This window comes from Vipera berus (assembly GCF_964194415.1).
Source record: "Vipera berus genome assembly, chromosome: 2".
NCBI classification, from domain to species: Eukaryota; Metazoa; Chordata; class Lepidosauria; order Squamata; family Viperidae; genus Vipera; species Vipera berus.
The window spans coordinates 165761466-165783076 of NC_138203.1; the positions used below are offsets into that span (position 1 = coordinate 165761466).

The 21611-nt window shown below is 37.6% G+C and overlaps 1 protein-coding gene across 4 annotated transcripts in view; it reads left to right on the forward strand.

Moving 5' to 3' along the window:
• The window catches only part of ASPSCR1 (ASPSCR1 tether for SLC2A4, UBX domain containing), a 90364-nt gene that overhangs the window by 16425 nt on the left and 52328 nt on the right, over positions 1-21611 (forward strand). For all 4 annotated transcript variants that reach the window (XR_014025407.1, XR_014025408.1, XM_081319938.1 and 1 more), the window contains exon 4: positions 7475-7575. Coding sequence is in view for 2 of the 4 variants with exons in the window: in XM_081319938.1 (XP_081176064.1) it covers positions 7475-7575 (101 nt within the window). In the remaining 2 variants the exon portion in view is untranslated. The remainder of the gene's footprint in view (positions 1-7474; positions 7576-21611) is intronic.

Below are 21611 nucleotides of genomic sequence, written 5' to 3' on the forward strand. Positions count from 1 at the left end.
ACTACTGCACCACCACGGCTCCTATGTGGGCTGCTCCTCCTTGAGATTGGATAGAGTAAGATTGGATAGAGTAAGCATGCTACAGGTCCCTTTTCTTAAATGTTGATATTTAGTGGAATTTAGGAAGCATATCTTCTGGAGCAGACACTGTTCTGTGGAACACCCTTCTCCCTGGGATCTGCCAGGCCCCTATACCTTTATTCTATCAGTTTATTTAATAAGAAGGCCCAGATTCTTAGTTCCTGATACGGTTAACTTTTGTTACAGGTAGTCCTCGATTAATGACTGTTCATTCGGTGGCCGTTTGAAATTGCAATGGCAATGACTAGAGTTATGACCCCTGCTTGAAGTTACAATTATTACAGCGCCCCTGTAGTGGTATGGTCAAAATTTGAGTACTTGGCAGCACACCCACTCTTCCAATGATGGGGATGTTATAATTCCCCCCTACCCCCCCCATCTGCCAAACCCTCCTATCTAGACCACCCTGAACAGCAGCAGTGGATGGCAGCTCTGAGGCTGGGCTTAAAAGAGCAGCCTGGGCCTCAGTTTCAGCCCTAGCAATTCCACTGCCACTCAGAAAGTCTCCCTCAGGCCATGCTCAAGGTGAGATTACCTCCATAAGGATCCATTGCAAGCTACCTACCTTCAGAGAGTAGTCTTTTCCTGTTGAGTACGTGGCCTATCAAGGCAGTCCCAGGTGTCTTGATGTGGCTTGGGGGCGTTTCTTGTGCAACCTCTGCAATTTCTAAAAAAATGCATGAAATCACACAGCCCTCTCGTGCAACTTCCGCAGGGGCCACATGAGAGCAAGTTCTATTCTTGCTTGGCCTTGCTTGGCTTCCAAAAACCATTCAAGAATGGAGTGTGTTTTTGTGCAACGTTTGGAGACTGTGGAGGCCATGTAGAAATGATACTTGTGTGGCCTCTGGAAGTTTTGCAAGGGGACCTCTGGAAATTGCACAGCCTCCAGAATTTATGAAAATCGCATGAAAACATGCTCCATTTTTGCATGATTTTTCAGTCTTTCTGCAAAGCCTTTCTATCCCAGAGGGGGCAGAGGAACTAGCCCTCTTATGTCCGAGAAAGGAAACTCTCCAAGCTTTGTTTCCTTCAGTGCTTCGTGCCAGTTTCCCTTCCCACCCTGGGCTAGAAAGTCTTTTTAACTTTCTAGAGCACAGCAGGGAAAGAGAGCTAGGACTGGAACCAGAAAAGGAAAGAGCTCAGATCGTTGGGATCTCGGCTTCCTTTCTCCATCCCAGTGCCCAGGTTGTTTTCACAGAAGGAACTGCCTGCCCTCTTTCGGCAGGCAGCTCTTTCTGTGCCACTTACAACGGCAAGTCGAGGACAACCTATAGAACATACAGTGCCAGAATTGGCAAACAGACAGAAGATTGACAGAGTGTATTATGAATATTAGCTGGTAGTCAGAGTGTATGATGATCTTTTTTCGTAAGTGCCTAAAAACCTGACTGTATCAGTCGTCTTGGGGCCCCAGTGGGGAACAGCACAGTGAGGGTGGTTGATTGAGTAATAACAGATCCCCCCTCCCTCCCCCTTGACTTTTGAATTAGTTGTAAGACAGTGAAAGTTGAGAGTCCTGTATTGACTGGACATTCACAGATGGAAAGGTCAGACAATAATTTACCCCTTAATCAGTGTTGTTTTCCCATCTTCGTAAACTTAGAAATTAATTGACATGTTTTTCTATTTTCTGGATTAAGTTTTAATAAATAGCTTGGAATTTTTGTAAAGTTTTTGTTGCCTAAATGTGTATTTGTGACATTCTTGGCTTTGAACGTTTGCCTGAAAAATGATGTAATTGGCAGAATAGGTTTCTGGGCGTGCATCTCGTGGTCTAGTGATGTCAGCTGTCAACACTTTTATAGAGCCAACAATAATCTGAAAGCTGTTCTTGGGCAGGGAAGGCATTGGGCTAGCCTTATTAGTGAAGGATGCAAGTACTTTGGTCCTTCTGAGTGGTGACTGATGTGATGCTCTTGTTTCCCATGAGCATCGAATTGCTTCTACCAGGTCACTCTCTTAGCTATCCTATAAGAATGACATCAAAAACATCCTGCCAGCAAAAACATGGTGTATATGAAATTTTGTAGCATCTAGGGTTTACTTTGAAAACTCTTGTCAACATTTTAGAAAGATTTAGTTGTGTCTGTCTTTTTCTTCAGATCCTTGAATTATTGGTGGAATAATATCCAATTATGGTGGCTCTGTACTCTTGCTCTTTAGATCAGGGCTTTTCAACCTTTTCACCCATCGTACCACTTTTAGGATATGGCAACATCTGAGTACCACCAGTCTCCTAGCAAGGTGTCAAAAATTTGATGACCAAAAAAAAAAAAGGAAAAAATGTGATAAAGTACAGGTAGTCCTCGACTTACAACAGTTCGCTTACTGACTGTTCGAAGTTACAGCAGCACTGAAAAAAGTGCCCCCCAAGCCACAGCCAAGTAAGACACCTGCCTGCCCGCCCAGCGGCACTCTTCCTCCTGTCCGAGGTTTTCATTATTGTGAGCATTTCTGTTGAGGATTGGCAGCGAGGGTGGTGTTCTGTACTAGCCTGCTACCGGCCCTGCAGAAAAGGCAGGGACAACCCCTTTTACAAGAAGGCAAGAGGCTGGAATTACGCCTGTCAAATTTATTGCTACAAAAACAAATAGAACAAGACACAAACCAAGAAACAGGAGCTTTTCAAGCGGTTGCCTTCAGCAAACCAGCCCTCCCACGCATTCCCCCTTAAATACAGTTCAGGGCGTGGCTTCTCTCTGCCTCCTTCCGAGGAGCCCCATTGCCTTCCTCTGTTTACTCCTGATTGACTGCCTCCTGCGTCGGGCGTCCTTGAACAGAGCCAGCTGTGGGTCATCTTCATCCACGCTGTCAGGCTCACACAGCTGGGTCTGCGTCGTGACCAGATGAGAGGGGCCTGGCTGAGGACTCTCATCAAGCTCTTCGACACCCCCCCTCCTCCTCCTCTGAGTCATCCGACCCAACTGCCGAACCCACAGGCTGACCCTGAATCACAACAGGTGGAGGGGTTGATTCCACCTGTCTGCTGGATGGTTGCAGCAGGTTTTGGTCACTTGACATGACCCTGGGACACTGTGACCGTCATAAATATGAATCAGTTGCCAAGCATCTGAATGTAAATCACAAGACCCTGGAGATGCTGCAATGTTCCAGCTGATCAGCACTTCTGGGCTCAGCAGAAGCACCGGGATCAGCACCGAGCTCCAGCTGGAGCCTGGCGTTGATCCTAGTGCTTCTGCTGGGCCCTGACAGCCCCGAAGAAATGCTGATCCTGGTGCTTCAGCTGAGTCCTGACAGCCCTGCAGCTCCAGCCATCTTTCGCTCAGGCTTGTGCGGTGCTGCCACTGGTTCAGCTCATTCCTCTCCCCCACTACTTTTCTAGGATGGTCACGTACCACCTGCCAGGTGCCAATGTACCACAGGTGGTACCCGTACCACTGTTTGAAAAGCCCTGCTTTAGATTCATTTGATGTTTTAAGTATTTTTTTAAAAAAATACCAAACTGACTCAGAATCAAAACCCAGGGTGCAAATTTACACTTATATTCTCTCTGCTACTAGGAATTGCTACTTGTTTCTGAACATTTGTAAGGGTCTTCTGGCAACCTATACCTATTTTATAGCTCATAATTTCTGACTTAATTTATTAGCATCAAGGTGGGTCCTCTGTTTGTTGCTGTGTTGAGCTATATAATTCATCAACCTCATCTCGCAAAGCCAATGGTAAGGAATGCTTGGAGTTGTAATTCAGTAACCTCCTAGAGAACCACAGATTTTCAGCTGTAGCATAGGTGATATTAAAACAGGAAAAAGTTATATTCTCTGCATTTTTTTAAACAGAACATCAGTATATCCAAATTAGTGTATCCTCAAAAGTAGCAAATATAATTCTGATCTGCTTTGTTTATCCTTTTTGTCTATATGAAAGATAGAAGATGGCATATATAAATTGTTACCTCTACTTATTGTTAATTTGAAATATATCATTATACAGCTACAATATGTAGACTAGGTTTGACTCCAAAATCAGTATCAGAAAAATAAGTTTTTTATAACATTACATTCAGCCAGACGTTTTGCCAAATCCAGAACTCAAGTGAATGCAGTTAAAACATATTAAACATTATGTGATTTATATTGCTTAAAAGATATTTGAGGATCTAGACTCTAGGAATGTTTTTTCCGTACTAGACCAGGAATAAAAGCAAAGTTGGGCTCCAAAGTAAAAGACAAACTGTCTTGGATACAGATCACATTTTACCATAAACATAGATTAACATGACTATTACCAGATTTGTTTATTAAAAATATGTTGTCACAGGCTTACACATGACACAAATAATATGCTCATGTGATTTTTTTAATTCTAATCAGAGAAAAGTTCTTTGGATGGGGATAGATACCACATTTTTATTCATTGATATGGATTGACAACCATATGGTTAATTTGGTGTGATGTGTACCTCTGAAGGGAATAAAAATGGTCTCCCCAAGTGTTTATATAGTAACAATAATAATAACTTTATTGTCACTTTCAATGTACACTAATCGACATACATTAAAATGAAATTTCGTTGCATTCAGCTCTCAAAGGGTCACCTTATATTATTTTCCATACTATTATGCTTTAATATGACTCATAGCATTTTATTAATAACAATAACAGAATAAAATAGAGCTAGAGTAATAAATAAAATAATCTAGCAATATGTCTTCCATAGATGTCTCACTCTCAGTTGTGGCAACCAGGGCCCAAATGCTGTGTTGAAGAAAAACTCTCTATAACCTTTTCTGAATAAATTCTATTTGCACAAATTAACAATCTAAAGAACAACTGATTTGTATTCTGGAGGAATCCTAGCCAAACTGGAATGAGTAGAACCTTTCTTGGAATGAATATATGGATGGTTCTCTTTGAAGGAGCTAGACCCGTAGCAACTAAGCCAATTGGATTCTAACAGCATTGTGGTTGATTGTCACAGTGTGACAGGATTCTTTTTGAACTGGAGTTATAGTTTGTTCTTCATTGGTAGCAATTGACACAGAAAACAAGACAGTTCAGAGCTTTATACTTTTAACTATAAACAATGGCTTATATTTTACAGCAGATATTTACAACACAATACTTGTGTTCATCCAATGCATGGTTTCCTGCTGTCTCCCTCTATTCCCTCCTCTACACACACACACACACACACACACACACACACGGAAGGGGGAGGAAGGAAGGAAGGAAGGAAGGAAGGAAGGAAGGAAGGAAGGAAGGAAGGAAGGAAGGAAGGAAGGAAGGAAGGAGAGGGAGCAGGAGGGGCTGGAATTTACTCTAACGTGCTTGGAACTGCTTGACTTTTCCCAGACAAATACGGTACCTACTGTTTCCTCAAGTCCCTTCTATACAGTCTTGGGTGGAGCTCTGGGTCTTTCCTTCTTCCAGGGAAGCCACCCATGGACCTTTCTTCTCCCTCTCCTCCTAGTTGATCCTTTGTGCTGTTGCAGTCTTTGAAATGTGTTCTGAATTAAGACAATTAGCTTGGTTTTTTGAAGCATTTATTATAATTTACCTATTTTTATTCATTCAATTTCATTTTATTATTTCTGGTTTTAATTTTAGTTTTATGTAGTGTTGTAAACCTCTGCAATTGGCAGATAACAGATTTAATTAATAAAATAAACAAATGTACCTGTTTGCAACTAGAAATATTCCTTTGTCCAGAATCAATTTGAGAAAAACCAATACGGCTCTTTGTTTAGCTCTCTAAAGAATTTTTTTTTGTTATGAATTTGGAAAGAGAAAATACAAATGGGTGATAAGCATGGGAAAAAGAACCTACAGTACAAGTGTGTTTAGAGCATGTTAACCAAGTATTTCCTTTCCTTCCGAGGTAGGTAAAATGAGGACCCAGATTGTTGGGGGCAATAAGCTGACTTTGTAATAATGCCGCTTGGGGGGGGCGAAAGCCCTAATAAGCAGGCATATACATAGAATGAAGGCTATTGCTAAGCACATTGGTTTGTGCTTAAAATTGTAAGCTGCCCTGAGTCTTCGGAGAAGGGCGGGATATAAATGGGATTAAATAAAATAAAATAAATTTCAATTCCCAAAGAAGCAGATCTCAAGTTATGAAATTCATTAGGCAGTGGTGCCATTTGTAATCTCCTGTGTGCCATTTGTTATAAGGGGTATAAGCTTATTGTGTTATGCAGAGCCCAATCGGCTCTTTTGGATCCCTTTAATCTAGATAAAGGTAAAGGTAAAGGTTCCCCCGCACATGCGTGCTAGTTGTTTCCGACTCTAGGGGCCGGTGCTCATCTCCGTTTCAAAGCCGAAGAGCCAGCGCTTGTCCGAGGACGTCTCCGTGGTCATGTGGCCGGCATGACTAGACGCCAAAGGCGCACGGAACGCTGTTACCTTCCCACCGTAGTGGTCCCTATTTTTCTACTTGCATTTTTACATGCTTTCGAACTGCTAGGTTGGCAGAAGCTGGGATGAGTAACAGGCGCTCACTCTGCTATGCGGCACTCGGGATTCGACCTGCCAAACTGCCGACCTTCTGATCGACAAGCTCAGCGTCCTAACCCACTGAGCCACCGCGTCCCTTTTTAATCTAGATACTGGAGTTCAAATTTGTTGTAAGCTAGAATAATAGTACTTGAGTTCAGAAAAATATGGTAAGCTTGGAACCTTACTAAAATAACAGGTTATGTGGGTTAAAAATGACACTGTGTTCAGTGAAGCTTATAGTTGTAACTTAGTTTGACATTAGGTAAAGAAAATAAACCTTTAGAAAATGAAGTTGTTCAGATAAGATTTAAGATCTAATGAAAACAGTATGATGGAAGAATCTCTAAAGTTTCATTCTCAAAATGATTATTATGAACGTATACCAAGCTTGCTATTTTAGGATGATTCCCTGGAATAATTCTAAAAAAAAAATAAGGTTGAAATACATAAAATAACCCTGAAATTATGCAAAGAAATGAACTTAGTTCTCAGTTATCATAAGCTTGTCTCTATGAAAATTGTTCACTAATAAGGCACTTATCAAGCTTGACTATTGTGGAACAAATAGGTCATGGAGTAACATAATTTTCCTGCTGACACCTCCAGACATACTGGATGAGTAAAGATATTACCTTTCAGGTGCAATTTGAAATGAATTATTCCACAGTGGACTTTCTTTTATGTTTATAACTCTGCTAAGGCAGTAATAAAAATAAAACTTAATCCATGCTGTCAGCTATTGGTTTTAGAGATGTTGTTTATAAGTGTTAAATGCCACAAATACCTGCTGCTCTGAAGCATTAGTTGAAACCAAGGACAGGGGCCAGATTTCTGTTAGCCAGATGTGATCTTGAACAAGTTTCATGAGCTGCTTTACTAATAGATGAGTATGCGTATATCTTCAATACACATATATTTTATCTCCTAGATTCGGATTGCACTGCAATTGGATGATGGTTCTAGACTCCAGGACACATTTAGCTCCAGTCAGACCTTGTGGGATATTCTTCATCATTTTGCACAGACCAGGTGAGTGTAAGAATAAGAATCAAAGAAGAAACATGAACATACAATATTTAAAACAAATGTTATGGGCAACCTAGATGTTGTAGAATGAGTATCTGCTGTTACTTCACTAAAATCTGTCTTAAAATACAGTCTAGGAATATAATTAGTTTCGCTCATAATCCTGCATTTATTGAACAGATTGTAGTAATGGCCACTACTTTGGATAGAATTTGATCATACTGTGATAAGAATATGCAATAAGATAGTCATGAAGCATCAATTCATTTACACTGAAGATGATCAAAATAATGTTCTCTTTAAAGAAATTGGTTGGTTTCACTATTTAAAACAAATGATTTAGCTAAAGATATGGAAAGCTAATGTAAACTTTGCTTGAATTATTTTCTCAAAATCCATGTGGAAAGAACAGTATACTGTATTAGTTACACCAATAAAGGACCCTTCATCATTTTTTTCTGAATCTATAGACGAGCAGTAAAAAAGAAAAACAAATCTGGCTGAAACTATATAATAAACTAGACATATCACTCATTAGATCATCATTTCAGATATATTTCCTTACCTAAACAGAAACACAATGACCACAGGCACGCAAAAAATTGTTAGGACTGAGAATTCCCCTTTACCCTACACTTTTCTCTCTTCCCCTTTTCTCCCCTTATTTTCCCATTATCTTCATTTTTCCTTATATTTCTTTGTTTTATATTTTGATGAACTGATAAAATATTTGAACCGGCACATGGCTAGGAGAGAGGGACTAGCTCAGTGTCACTCACCTGCCTTTCTTGCCTAAGATAGGTAAAATGCATACTAATTGATATTATTATATAACTTGGACCTTTTAATTTGGTGACCCTTCTTCCATGTTATGATATTCTAATCAATTATAATTACGTCAAAGTAGAAGTGAGAATGGTTTTCAACTTCCTGTCATCTTCCCCATTGAGTTTCTTTGTAGGAAGCTGGCAGGGAGCATCGGAAATCTTCCTTCTTTCCTTCCTTTGATTGTGGGAAACTGTCAGGGAGCTTGGGCAATCACGATTGAGTTTGCATTTCCTGTTGAGATACCCATTGACTTGGTGACTTGGAAATGATAATCACCTGACCATGACTGATCACAGTGGCCCAGCAGCATTGAAGTGGCCATAAATTTGCTGAATTTCAATCCCAAAGAGTCACGAGTCCTGAATTTTGAGTGCATTGTGTAAGTTAACCCATTTGAGATATATTGATTTAGAAATTGTTGCCCTATGATGTACGTTTTTGCCCAACTGAAGATTACAAATAAAGAGACAACAGTTTCAGGGGTATAGAAAAGACACAAGTCTATCCGTTGATAGTTCAGTTGTCTTGTTTTGGTTTTGACGTTGCGGCAGAACAGGTTCAGGAAGACGGGGCTCCATCTTTCACATTCGATTTCGCCCCACTGGGGACCCTGGAAAGGGTTGAAAGTCATCCCATAGAGGCGACGAGCAAGGAGGGGACACTCATTAATCATGGGAGGGTGGCAGCCCTTCCGTTTGATCTGAGTAAATCCTCCAAACTGGCGGAGGAAAGACTGGCTACATTCATGTAGCCAATCAGAAGCTTCTGACAAATGAAGAAAATAAGTACCAACAAGCAACTTTTCAGCAACGTGGTTGAAACTGGATGAGACTCTATCCTCTCTTTATGATTCTAAGACATTTTCCTGGAACAAAAATTGCCCAAAGCACCCTCCCCGATGAGAGAGACCCCATTCCCTCAGGAAAACAAAAGTGGCAAATTAATTGCTTAGGGGGAAAACAGAGAAAATTACAAGTTTAACTTGGAATTAATACACATGTATGGCTTTGAAATTTGGGGACTAACGTGCTTTTGAGACTTTTTTTTTAAAAAAAGAGACTTGAAAACTGGTAATATAAGTTTGGATTTAAAAAGCTGGAAAATGGCATTAATGACATCTAGTGGCAAATTACGGGACTATAATTTGTTATGCTCAAAGGAAACTTGGCTTGAAGCCCAGATTCAGATAAGACTCTTGCTGTTCTTGGAAACTTTCACTTTTGAAGATTGCAGCTGGGTAAAGGGGAAAAAAACAAAAACTCTTGGGCTGCTTATCGGTGTGGCAGAGACGATGAACTAACTACAAATATAAATATTAGCTGACTTTCAGAGCTGTGTTGTGGAACTATTTTCCTGCAGGAGAAACACACATCATTGCTTGAGATGATGGAATATTTTGGATTATAAATCTTTGATTGATGAACAATTTTTACTACAAAGACCACCTACAAAAAATAGAATGCATGTTCCATGCTCAGCTTTAAATGGTAAAAAACCATCCCTAACACTTGTCCCCAAAGTCTTCAGTTTGATATACCAGCAAGAAAATATTGATGAAGATCAGAAAGTAATTCTCTGCATGTTGAAATCAATGCAAGAGACTATTGCTTTAGCTTGTGATGACACTAAAAATAACACAAAGGAGATAAAGGAACAATTTTCTAATCTAAATTTACAAACCCAGAAAATGACTACAAAGAAGGAACTAGCCACCCAGAAAATAGAAGGAAAACTAGAGGAAGCAGATCTAATGATGGAAGACCTAAAGGAAGGAACTAACGGACAGACTTAGACAATTGAAGAACTAGAAGCGATAATATCAGAAATGGAAAAGACATCTTACCAATCAAGAATTCAGAACACATTTGAGGAAAAAGAAGAACTGATTGAATGGAAGATAGAGCTGTTAGGAGAGCTGTGGGGAATTGGAGAAGGAGGGAGGCTGTTTAATGAAAATCAATGGGCTGAGCATTCTTCCAAAAATATTTTAAACAAATGGTCTTTTTTATTCTAAACAATATACACAAAAACAGAGGAAGAATTACTTGATGATTCAAATGCATTGACTTGGAAAGTTAGTTGGCAAAGGAAGAAAGCTTAGAGGTTTTGACCCATTAAATGGGACATTATACTATTAATTAGCTGTTTGAATATGTTGGCAAATAGATAATTGCTAGAAATAGAAGTATTATTATAACTAGAAAGATAAGATTTGTAATTAAAATATTAGATTTTGGTATGAAGTAGTTTGAATAAGGGAAGCTTTTGATTACCCAAATATAACTTACTTTGGAATTATAAACAATAGAGACATTTTGAACACTGATGGGAAATTAAAATTTAAAATAAAAAGCAAAAACAGGATACTTACTGATTGAACTTATGGATGTTAAGTGCAAATGTAATTAAGATATGTTTTGGTTAGAAAAGATATCTTAAACTGGCATTATTGATATTATTAGAAAAATGTAAGAAAGATGTTGATATTTAATTGTATATTTACTAATAACAATAAGAATTGTATTTGTCTAATGTGAGAAAACAGGTACTACCGGAAGAAGAGAGGAAACATTTGATGGTGTAATATTGGATCTAGACTGAAGAAGTTAATATAGACCACTGAATTACTAATAAAATATTTGTAAATACATATGTCTTGTTATGTGTTAGAAAATACTGTATACAAAATACAGTTTGGTCCTGAGACTTCATTGGTTTCCCCTGTCACGGTTTATTATAATATTATTTTACACTTGTTTCATGCCTATGTAAGGTTCTCTCACTGTTATATTTCTATGCCTGGGAATATTTATGTAGTCTTCAAAATTTTTAAACTGAAGCAGTGGGTATGTATTTCTTCCTCTTGATTCTTTTGGTTACAAAAGTATAATTGGATGATGTATGAAATGACTGGTAAGAGCAGAAAAACCACTAAACAAAGCCAGCACCCTACTTTTCTGCCATTCTCGATTTTTATGCTTCACTAGTTGTTTACTTTTTCTCTCTAGTGTTAAACATCTCTGCTTATTGTATACTAATAATATACTAATATGTATATATTATGTACAACTTCTTAGGTTCTGATATACTGTAATCAAAAGGGGACATGAAGAACAGTTGTTCTGGAATTGAGATTTTCTCTTGCCTGTTGGAAGAGATTCTAGAGTGTTTCAATTCAACTATTGACTGGGCATTTCCAAGCATTTGAGGTGCTATTTTTTAAAGAAAGGCTTGATTGTTGCCCTCTTGTGTCTTTTAGGGTATTTTTTATAAAAGGATTTGCCTATGCTTCATATATTCTGTGAATTATAAAGCTTCTGTGATGGTTTGCCTCCCTCTTGCTGCAGCCTACATTTAGTGTTCTTTCTGTCTGAAGTGGATTCAAGACTCCTTAAAAACAAATGTCAAACTAATAGTCTGTACTTCACAGATGATTTGTTACTTAACTTTGTTTTTTGTGGCTTAGAAGGCTGAACTTCTTAAATTGTAAACAATTGTTGCAAATTATATTGAAGCATCTTTCTCTTCCTTCTCCCTCTTCCCCCCAAAACCACTTCTTAGCGGGCTTGCCTAATACTTAGAAAAGGACCATCACTGATGTGCATTTTTTTGTCCCTCTTTGTTTGTTCTTTGATTTTGTGTTTGTGTGTGTGTGTGCTTAAATGGATCTTCTAGGTTCTCTTCTGTTTTAAAACACATTTACTATCACCCATGTGTTATGTTATAGAACTGTTTTATTGGTAGTTATTTGTTTCAGAATCGGAACTGTTCCAGAAATATCCCAGAAAGTCATTGACTCACTGTCAGAGTAGAACTTCCAAAGCTGAGATGATAGGACCATCAAGAAAGAATGGTTGAGCCAACTTGAACACTCACATGAATAACAACAAACAGATGACTATTATTTCTTTGCCAACCTTTGATTTACAAATTTTTGTACTTTTCCCCTGACACATTCCAGATACAATTTCACAAATAATATTGTTTATGTCTAGTGAGTTGTGATTACATAGAGAATCTAATTTCAAATATCTCCAAAAGATGTCACTTATCTCTCTGTCCATGTGTTGGTTCATATTTTAATATGCTCACTAACAAACCATTGTGTAGAGTTTCCTTGGTAGAGGTTTTATCTTTTTGTCATTTAACAGTCTTTTAAATTTAGTCTCCACCACTGATCTGATAAATCACCTATTGTTTATCTAGCTCACATTTCCTATTCAGTAAACTTCAGCTGCATTTTACAAATTCTGTATTAATCCCTTTAATAAATTAGTGTCTTGTATGGAGTCAGTTCCTTGCTTGAAAACAGTTTCAGACTATAAGAAATTCCCCTTTCACAATTACATAATGCAGAATGCAATATTTTTATGTAGGTGAGATTTTCTCTCCTCTCTCTACTGTTTTGCTTCACATCCATTCTGAAAAAGATTCCAGAAGGGCTGATAAAACATAACTATGCTAATGGTCCACATCATCCAGTGTTATCTGCTAATACATAGTGATACCGGTGGGAAACAACTGGGCATGATAATAATATTCTGCTAATTCTATTACTAAACCTAGCAGTTTGAAAGCACGTAAAAAATGCAAGTAGAAAAATAGGGACCACTACGGTGGGAAGGTAACAGCGTTCCGTGTGCCTTTGGCGTCTAGTCATGCCGTCCACATGACCACGGAGACGTCCTTGGACAAGCGCTGGCTCTTCGGCTTTGAAACGGAGATGAGCACCGGCCCCTAGAGTCGGAAACGACTAGCACGCATGTGCGGGGGAACCTTTACCTTTTTACCTAATTCTATTACTCAGCAACTGATATTTAGCTAGCTATCGCCTCTATTAGTGAAGGCCATATATAACTATCTTAATTAGAAGTTGTGAAATAAGAATTGTCTACCTTGAATTTGCCCAATCCCTTTAAGTAACACAAGTTAGCAACCCTCTCAACAACATATGCTAGTGTTTTCCATAATTTAACCGTGCTCTTTGTGAAGATCTTCCCAAATTTAAGCTGCCATTTAGTTTCATTGGAAAAGTGTGGATTAAAGAAAAGGACTGTGACAAGGACCTCCTGATTCAGACCCCCAAAGCATCATAACTTTCTTCATAGGGAAATTGCTTCAGCTCCGCAATCATCCTGCTCCATAATCACTTTAGGCTAAGCTTGATTTTTTTCTGCTCAGTTTCAACTGTATATTACCAAGTTCTTGGTTATGTAATGCAGGTAGACCTGACTTATGACCACAATTTAGTCCAAAATTACTGTTGTTAAACAAGACAAGTGGTTAAGTGAGTTTTGCCCCATTTTATGACCTCTTTTTGCCACAGTTGTTAAGTGAATCATGGTAGTTGTTAAGTTAATAACATAGTTAAGTGAATCTGGCTTCCCCCGCTGACATTGCTTGTCAAAAGGTTGGAAAAGGTGATCACATGATCCCTGGACACTGCAACCATCATAAATACATACCAGTTGCCAAGCGGCCAAATTTTGGTCATGTGACCATGAGGATGCTGCAGTAGTCATAAGTGTTAAATTGTGTCCGCTTGTGCATCACTAAGGCAGGGTAGGGTTACTTGAAATAAATCTAAGTCTAGAATAAGCACCCTTTTCAGAAATATTATTTAAAGTTCTCCTTTAGTTCAAATTTAGCAAATGATTAAGGGTCACAACTAACTTTAGTTAGTTAGAAGACTGATTCCGGAATATTTGGAGATAAATGCATGTTCCATGCTGTTGAACTTTTGGGTATGCTCCAAAGGTACCTCATGAATATGAAAAGTTCATTTCAGAAATTCAATTCAGTTTTTTTGACCTTTTAATTAATTATAAAATGTAGTACAAGCTTAGAATATGCTGCTTTGTTAATGTTTATATGTTTTTCTTTGGATAGCTCTTATTTCTTTAAATTTATTCCATCCTTGTCTTTCATAGTTACATATTTTGATTTTTTGTGATGAAACTAAAGTTGGAAATCAAAGTGGTATTGCTCATCTACTATTACTCAGTAGTGTCAAGTAGTGCCTTGCATTTTATGCTAAGCAGCAAAGATGATTCCCATTTTTCTTTATCCTTGTCTTCACTTGTGATTGATTACATAATTGATTTAAAATTGTAAGGACTCTTCGACATTAGTAAAGTTGCTTTTAATGACATCAGAAAATAGTTCAAATTTGGAAGAGCATTACTTGTAGCCAAAACAGTTGTTAGGACTCTTAAATATGATACAGAGACAGGTTACAATTTAAGAGAAAACAGATACAAAATATTTATAGGTGGTGTACTCCATTAGTAAATTGCCAAGATACATAAATCATATAGTAATAAATGATGGAACTCCTATGATACAGAAGGAACATTTTACAACATGTGATGGTCATGTAAGTATTGGAAAATTATACATAGTACTATTCAGAGAATTTTATAAACTAGTGTTGAGTTGAAACAACTTTATAAAAATTAGGCATAATAGGCATAGCTCCAGAAACATCAACAAAAAAAAATCAGTTTGCTAAGATACATGTAGACAGCAACAGGGAAAATTTAGCACAACATTGGAAAAGGTATATGTTTCTGATGACACCAAATTGGGAACTTAAACTTGGAGAATGTGCAGCAATTAGAAAATTAATAGCGTATATTCACAGTAGAAGTTTGACTAAATTCAACCAAGAAAGGCTTCCATATATATTATATATTGCACAGTAAGGGAAATTTAAACAGTATGTTTTTTAAGTGAAAAAATAACTGATTAAAGAACTGAAGTTAAAATTATATGACCATTTTAAATGTTTATAAATATTGTATATCAGTTGAAGTAAACTAAAGGGAAGTTAGAATTTATTTATTTTCCAGTATTTTTCAGTAAAAAAATTTTCTTTAAATAATAAAACAGTGGAGATACTAGTATTCAGTGTGGAGATTTTAAAAAATCAATTAAATCCCTATCTATTTTGCCAAAAATAATGTATTCTGCTTTTTATGATTAATCCTTCATTTATTGAGCATCAACTATACAACTTTTGCAATTTCTCTGCCTACTAATTTTACATTTTTGTATTATTATTATTATTTGTTTTAGTTTGATGTGTGTGTGTCTGTATGTGTGTAAAAAAGATCGCTAGAATTGTGCCATTACAGTTCTTGAACTTTCTAACTTATAAAAACAAAAAATAAGTGGAATGTATTGAATTACTTTTAGGACACAAATATTAGGGTTGGCTTCAACTGTACCTTTTAAGGTGCTTTAGCAATTATTCATTATCATTTCACTCAGGCAATGTCATAATCAGTTAGTCAATGGACTATAAATATTTTACTTTTGTGTTTTTTTCTGTTAATGCAATCATCTATTTAGACTGACTCAGAATGGAAATGCAGTTCTCTAGAGGTATAGATGCTTAGTAATGGTTTACTTCTATACATTTTTGGAAACAATATCTTCAATAGTTTAGTGGTACTCAATAATTCTTCCCAATAATATTGGAAGTTTCAGGGTTTTTTTTAAAAAAAATTAAAGCGCCTGCATGATCATAATTTCTACAGTGTTTGAAAAGGAAAAAAATCTGTAACATTTAGATAAAACAGTTGAGATATCTAGTTCAATAAAAAAAACTGCATGGTTAGTGGGAAATATGTTTGCATTTTGTACACAGCTGTTTGTTTCAGCTGTGAAACACTCCCCTTTCTTCCTTTTGATCCTCTGTTCCTCCCCCTCATTGTTTCTTCCAACTGCCTAATATCTTCAAAAGAAAATGCTCTATCACTAAGACTTCAGTCTTGTGTCTTTTTTTTAAATCTAGGTTCAGTTTTCCTAACCTAGCGGCAAATTGAAGCAATCTGCAGGTGTAAATGGCATGCATGTGGGTGCAGCCTTAATAGCCCTTCATTTCCTCTTTCCGAAGGTTGTTGTGGATTTTTTTTTAACGAAACAAGAAAATGTATGAAATTCTGATGCCATCAAGTATGCTGCATCGAGTGAATCGTGACTGTTTTTAAAGAATATGTTACAGATTTCCTTCTTATCTATTTAACTATATATTGTTAACAGTTCTTCTGGCGGTGAATATAATAAAACGGTTTTCTGTATAAAAAAATCTTAATAGGAATGAATTGTATAGATTCCTTGTTTCAATTATTGAAACAATAAAACTTAAGAAAGTAATATATAATATAAAACAGGTCTCATGTCTAGACACAGCCTTGCACTCATACTGTAGAAGGATTCTAACTCAGAAATACAGCATGCATTTTGAATATATAGACTTCTAGCTTTAAGCACTTCCGTTTAAAGAAAATAAAAAATACCAAGCCTTGATGATAGTTAATTTCTGAGACTTTCTGCTTTTGTCTAGGCCAGGGGTGTCAAACTCAATTTCATTGAGGGCCACATCAGCATTGTGGTTGCCCTTGGGGGGCCGGGGGGGTATGGCCAGGGTGGGCGCGGCCTACTGGGTGGGCGCAGATGGAGTGCGTATGGCCTACTGGGTGGGCATGGCCAGCTCTACGTCATTGCCATCAAGGGTGCCTATGGGGGCCTGGGCAGGAGTGGGACAGATCTGGGGGTCTCTGGCAGAAGGAGGGTCTCTGGGCCAGGGCCAAGGCAGCGGGGACCGTTCCCTCACTGTTTCCAGGATGGCTTCGGGGGCCACATGAAACCACTTCGCGGGCCGGATCTGGCCCCCGGGCCTTGTGTTTGACATGTCTGGTCTAGGTAGTTACATGTATTTATCTGAGGAATTAATTGATGAATTTGGTACTTACTGAGGCATATTTTCCCAACGTGTGCAATATCTGCTTTTGTTCTTCTGATGAATATTTTAAATATTAAATAGAATTGGTTTTCTTGTACAGAAATTTGGCTTAACTCACCCAAGATACAGTAAATATTACAAAAGTACTAATTTCTCTTAATTCCTGAAACACCATTGGGCATTCATACTGTGTGAGATGGAAGAACTTTTGGATGACTTCTTTTTTTAAAAAAAAATTGAGGGAATAGTAAAAAAAAAGTTTTATGTGAGCTAGCTTAGTAACAAGTTTGAACTCCTAGTTGCATTTTCACATTGTATAAGCTGGAATGCTTCTGTATTTCATGAAGTATCTGGCTAAATAGCTATTTCAGGATAGATTCTGGTAGGCACAACCATTTTGTCTGCCTGCTAGCTCTTCAACATCATTCTCTGACTGTCCCATATGGAGAATGTTGTTAGAGGTCTGTGCGTCTTTTTGGAGCAGAAGGGGATAAGTGTGGTCAACCCACTGGAATTTTCCCCCAGGTCCCTAGTGTCCATTTCTGCTAATTAGGTCTGAAGAAGGTCTGGAAGCTATTGTGAGCTGCTGCTGCTGCTGCTCCTCCTCCTCCAGCATGCTCTAGCCCTTACACAAGATGTTTACAGGCCCTGTCAGATCCCTACATGAGGGAATCTAATCTGCCTGCTGTTCTCCTTCTGAAAAACAGCACATCAAAGTAATGGCAGCCTGTTTGATGTGTCTGCTTGCCTCAGAGAATGCACGTAATGGATTAACAGTTGCTGGAGGAGGGGCGTGCTGGCTTCTAACCGTCCTTTGGGAATCTTTGTGTATGTTGTTTTTTGCAGACATTTGATCAGAGAGCACAGTCTTGGATAATAATGCCAGAGGTGTTGAAATTAAAAGAGCTGTCCCTTTTCTTGAAATTTTATCTGCTAGATCATAGCTTTCTTAGTCTTGCCTGTGATCCTATCTTTTGCAAATAAGTTGGTTTCTGTTTATTGTGACTTTGGAGAAGTATGTCTTGAATATTTTCTTGTTACAGCCACCCTGAGGGCTCTGATCACCCACCTCTGCAGTTAGGTAGCTTGTAGAAAAAATGAATAAGCTTAACGTAAGGATAAGTGAGAATTGTAACCCTTTCAAAATAATTTTTTTAAATGTGCGTATTTCTCACAAACTGGAAAAGAACTTAGAAATAGGGAAACAAATTCAATGAAAGATAAATTGATCAGCATATTTAAGCAGAGAGCTTTGGTGCTTTTAAGAAGTTCAGGTTGGTATCCCTCTGCACTCCAAATATAATATTGGGACACTACATTAAAATTGGCATTTAGTAACAATAATATAGACATTGTCCCTAATCTGAAAACTGGAGATGGAGGAAGCAGAATAGCTATAGCAGTTTATGGTTCTGTAAGTCTTATAAGGAAGCAGGCCCTGGTTTTTGCCAATCATTCTTCAGAGGAACAATAGTAACCACAATTTCAAGAGCTTTAATTGGGCTAACGTTATTTAAAATACACTTACGTCCCTTTCTGATTTACACTTTAATATGTTATTGATCACAGCATTCATATCATGTTTTGAGTTAAGGATATACTTACTAGCATACTTGTTGACAGATTACGCTCTCAAGTTTCTGAATGATTATTTTTAATAATTTCTGCAGCAAAATTGTTTTGAGAAACTTTAGGGACTTGTCGTTCTGTGAGATTTCTCTAACATGCTCATGGACTGAAGAATTGATTAAGTAACTTAATACAAAATGTGGCAGGGTGAGCAATGAAGGGGGTCTCATTTTAATGCATGTAATCGCTTCGCTTTGCAAGCTGCATTGATTACCAGTATGTTTCCAGGTGCAATTCAAGGTGCAGATGGTCACCTCGTGACTTGGGCCAGGGTACTTATGGGACCATCTTTCCTGAATTGTTTCTACTTGTGCCATCTAGACCAGCAGGAGGGGCACCTCTAGTCCCCATCAATTAGGGAATGTTTTTTGGCAGGACCCAGGAGTAGACTTTTTTCTCCCATGGCACTCATCCTCTGGAATATCCCTCTGGAGATCAGATTGAGGCCGATTTTGCTGTCCTTCTCCAAGGCCTTGGAGACTTGGTTCTGTGCTCAAGCCTGGGGCCCTGAGTGTGTGTGACAGAGCCAGTTTCCTGGTGGTGTCATCTGTATGATATTGTTTTCTGGTTTTCTTTCAGCTGCTATGTGTTGTATGGCTTTTTTAAAATGTGGTTTTATTATTTTTAATGTTGGCTGCCCAAAATTGTGTATTTGAGGTGGCAGTCATATAAATCTAATAAATAAGTTTGTCCCTTAATACTGATGTACCCTTGCTTACCTTGACCAAGTACTTTCTGGATAATTTTTTTTCTCTGTGTGGCAGAATTCATCTGTTAGGCCCAGCTTTCCCCTGCCTCCCAAACTGCTAACGTTTGCAAAAGGAAGGTATCTCTTTTTCTCTATCATAAATATAACATAAAGTGATTTAAACAGTATTTTTTTCCATTAGGGTCATGAGTAAAAGAAGTCTGAAGGGCCACACATGTTGTCTTCAGTCTTGTAGAGAATTTCAACACAGTCCAAAAACTGTCTTTGGAATTAGCAGGAAATGAGATAAATGCACATATAAGCAAAAAGAGATAGAAGATATGCAAAATCTATTTACCCCAATTATTAGGCAAAGTAAGATGGCTTAATTATGCTGCAGATACTAGGAGATTAATAAGTGGCACTGATTTACAATATTGGCAGATAGGCTGTGTGCCATATGACTTGCTGTCTTCATGCACATTTAAAGACGATTTTTCATTTCCAGTGCTGACGTTTCGACTGCCAATCCGTTCAGCATCTTTATATGTGGAAAAAAAGTGGGAGTGCTATTTCAAAACATATTGGGCTGCTTCTGGCAGGAGAATAAAGAAATTCAACTTATGGTCATAATTGGAAGAAAAAACTATAAAGAAGGAGAATTTCCATTTGTAAGAGTCAGTAATAAGAGTTTACGTAAATTTAAAAATAATACTTTCATCTTTCCACAGTGTTTCTGTAAGTCTTTTGGCAGGTATTGCCTTCTGGAAGGACCTACTATATTTTTAAGTTGGATACTTTCTGCTTGAATTGCTATAGAAAACTTGGATCTCAGAAAATTTGTTGTTCCACTATTTTTTATTATTTTATTTTGAGTTTTTTTCATCAAGTCACTTCAAATTCAGTTTTGCTAGATTTAAATTTTTGTTGTTTTTTCTTCCAGTCCTGAAAACTAACTATTGGTTTAGTGGTATTGGATATTTAATTGAAAACCTTTTATTTTTTATAGATACTACATTGCTGGATCTTTTAATCTTTACCAAGTATCTAAAATCACATTAAATGAACTGAAACACATCGAGTTCTGTTTAAAAAAGTCCACAACCTACGGCTAATTCCTTCCTAATCAAGGATTAGCATTAAGTCTTCTGTGGATTTTAGATACTGTAGGTACCATAGTTTCCTTCCCAAGAATGCCTTCTGTGAAGAGAAATACAAAATGCATACTAATCTTAACATCATTTTTAGAACTATTCATTCTGTAGTTCACATATATGACATATATTTTCCAAGACAGGTAGACTTACTGTCTGAAATTTCCCCTTCCTTCCAAAACCATTCTTGGCTTATCTATAAAATTTGTGTCAAAATGCAGATACTGGCAAGTTAGTATTTATTTCCATGATATTCAAAATAGTTAAATGCTAATGTGTTCAAATTTTGTTGGTGTTAAGTGCAAAAGAGTAGAGACTAAAGAAAATAATTTTGAAAGAAGATAGATCTGTGCTGTTATTTCTATAATTTGAACATAAATGCTCCATTGATAATTTGGACTATGATAAGTTTATTTCTGCTGTAGAGTTACTTTGTGCATATTGACTTATTTGGTAAGTAAAGAATAAGAGTAAAGACATCTGCTTGTTAACCCAGTTTCTGAATAAAAGCTAGCAATGGCAGTATAGGAGGCCCTTGTTCTCTTCAAGCCTGCAGCTGTGTATAATAGAATCTTGAATCTACCAGTATCAGTACTGAGAGTTTTAGATCTGGAGCTCCAGAAAATGACTCCAAATTGGCAGTTATGGAAGGAAGGAAGGAAGGAAGGAAGGAAGGAAGGAAGGAAGGAAGGAAGGAAGGAAGGAAGGAAGGAAGGAAGGAAGGAAGGAAGGAAGGAAGGAAGATACCTAGAAGATCAGAGAGTTGGAGGTCCAATGCATACTTCTACACATGTGCAAAATGACAGATGGCTCAGAACATGCACCCAAAATGGTAGATACACAAAACAAGTTAACACAGATAGTGATCTCGTCTGAATTTACCAATTGAAGATATATGAAACCAAAGAGACTGCAGATAATGGTTCCCTGTATGTATAATAGTTTACATATAGATTGCTTCCTTATATTCTCTCATCTACTCTGGAATTCT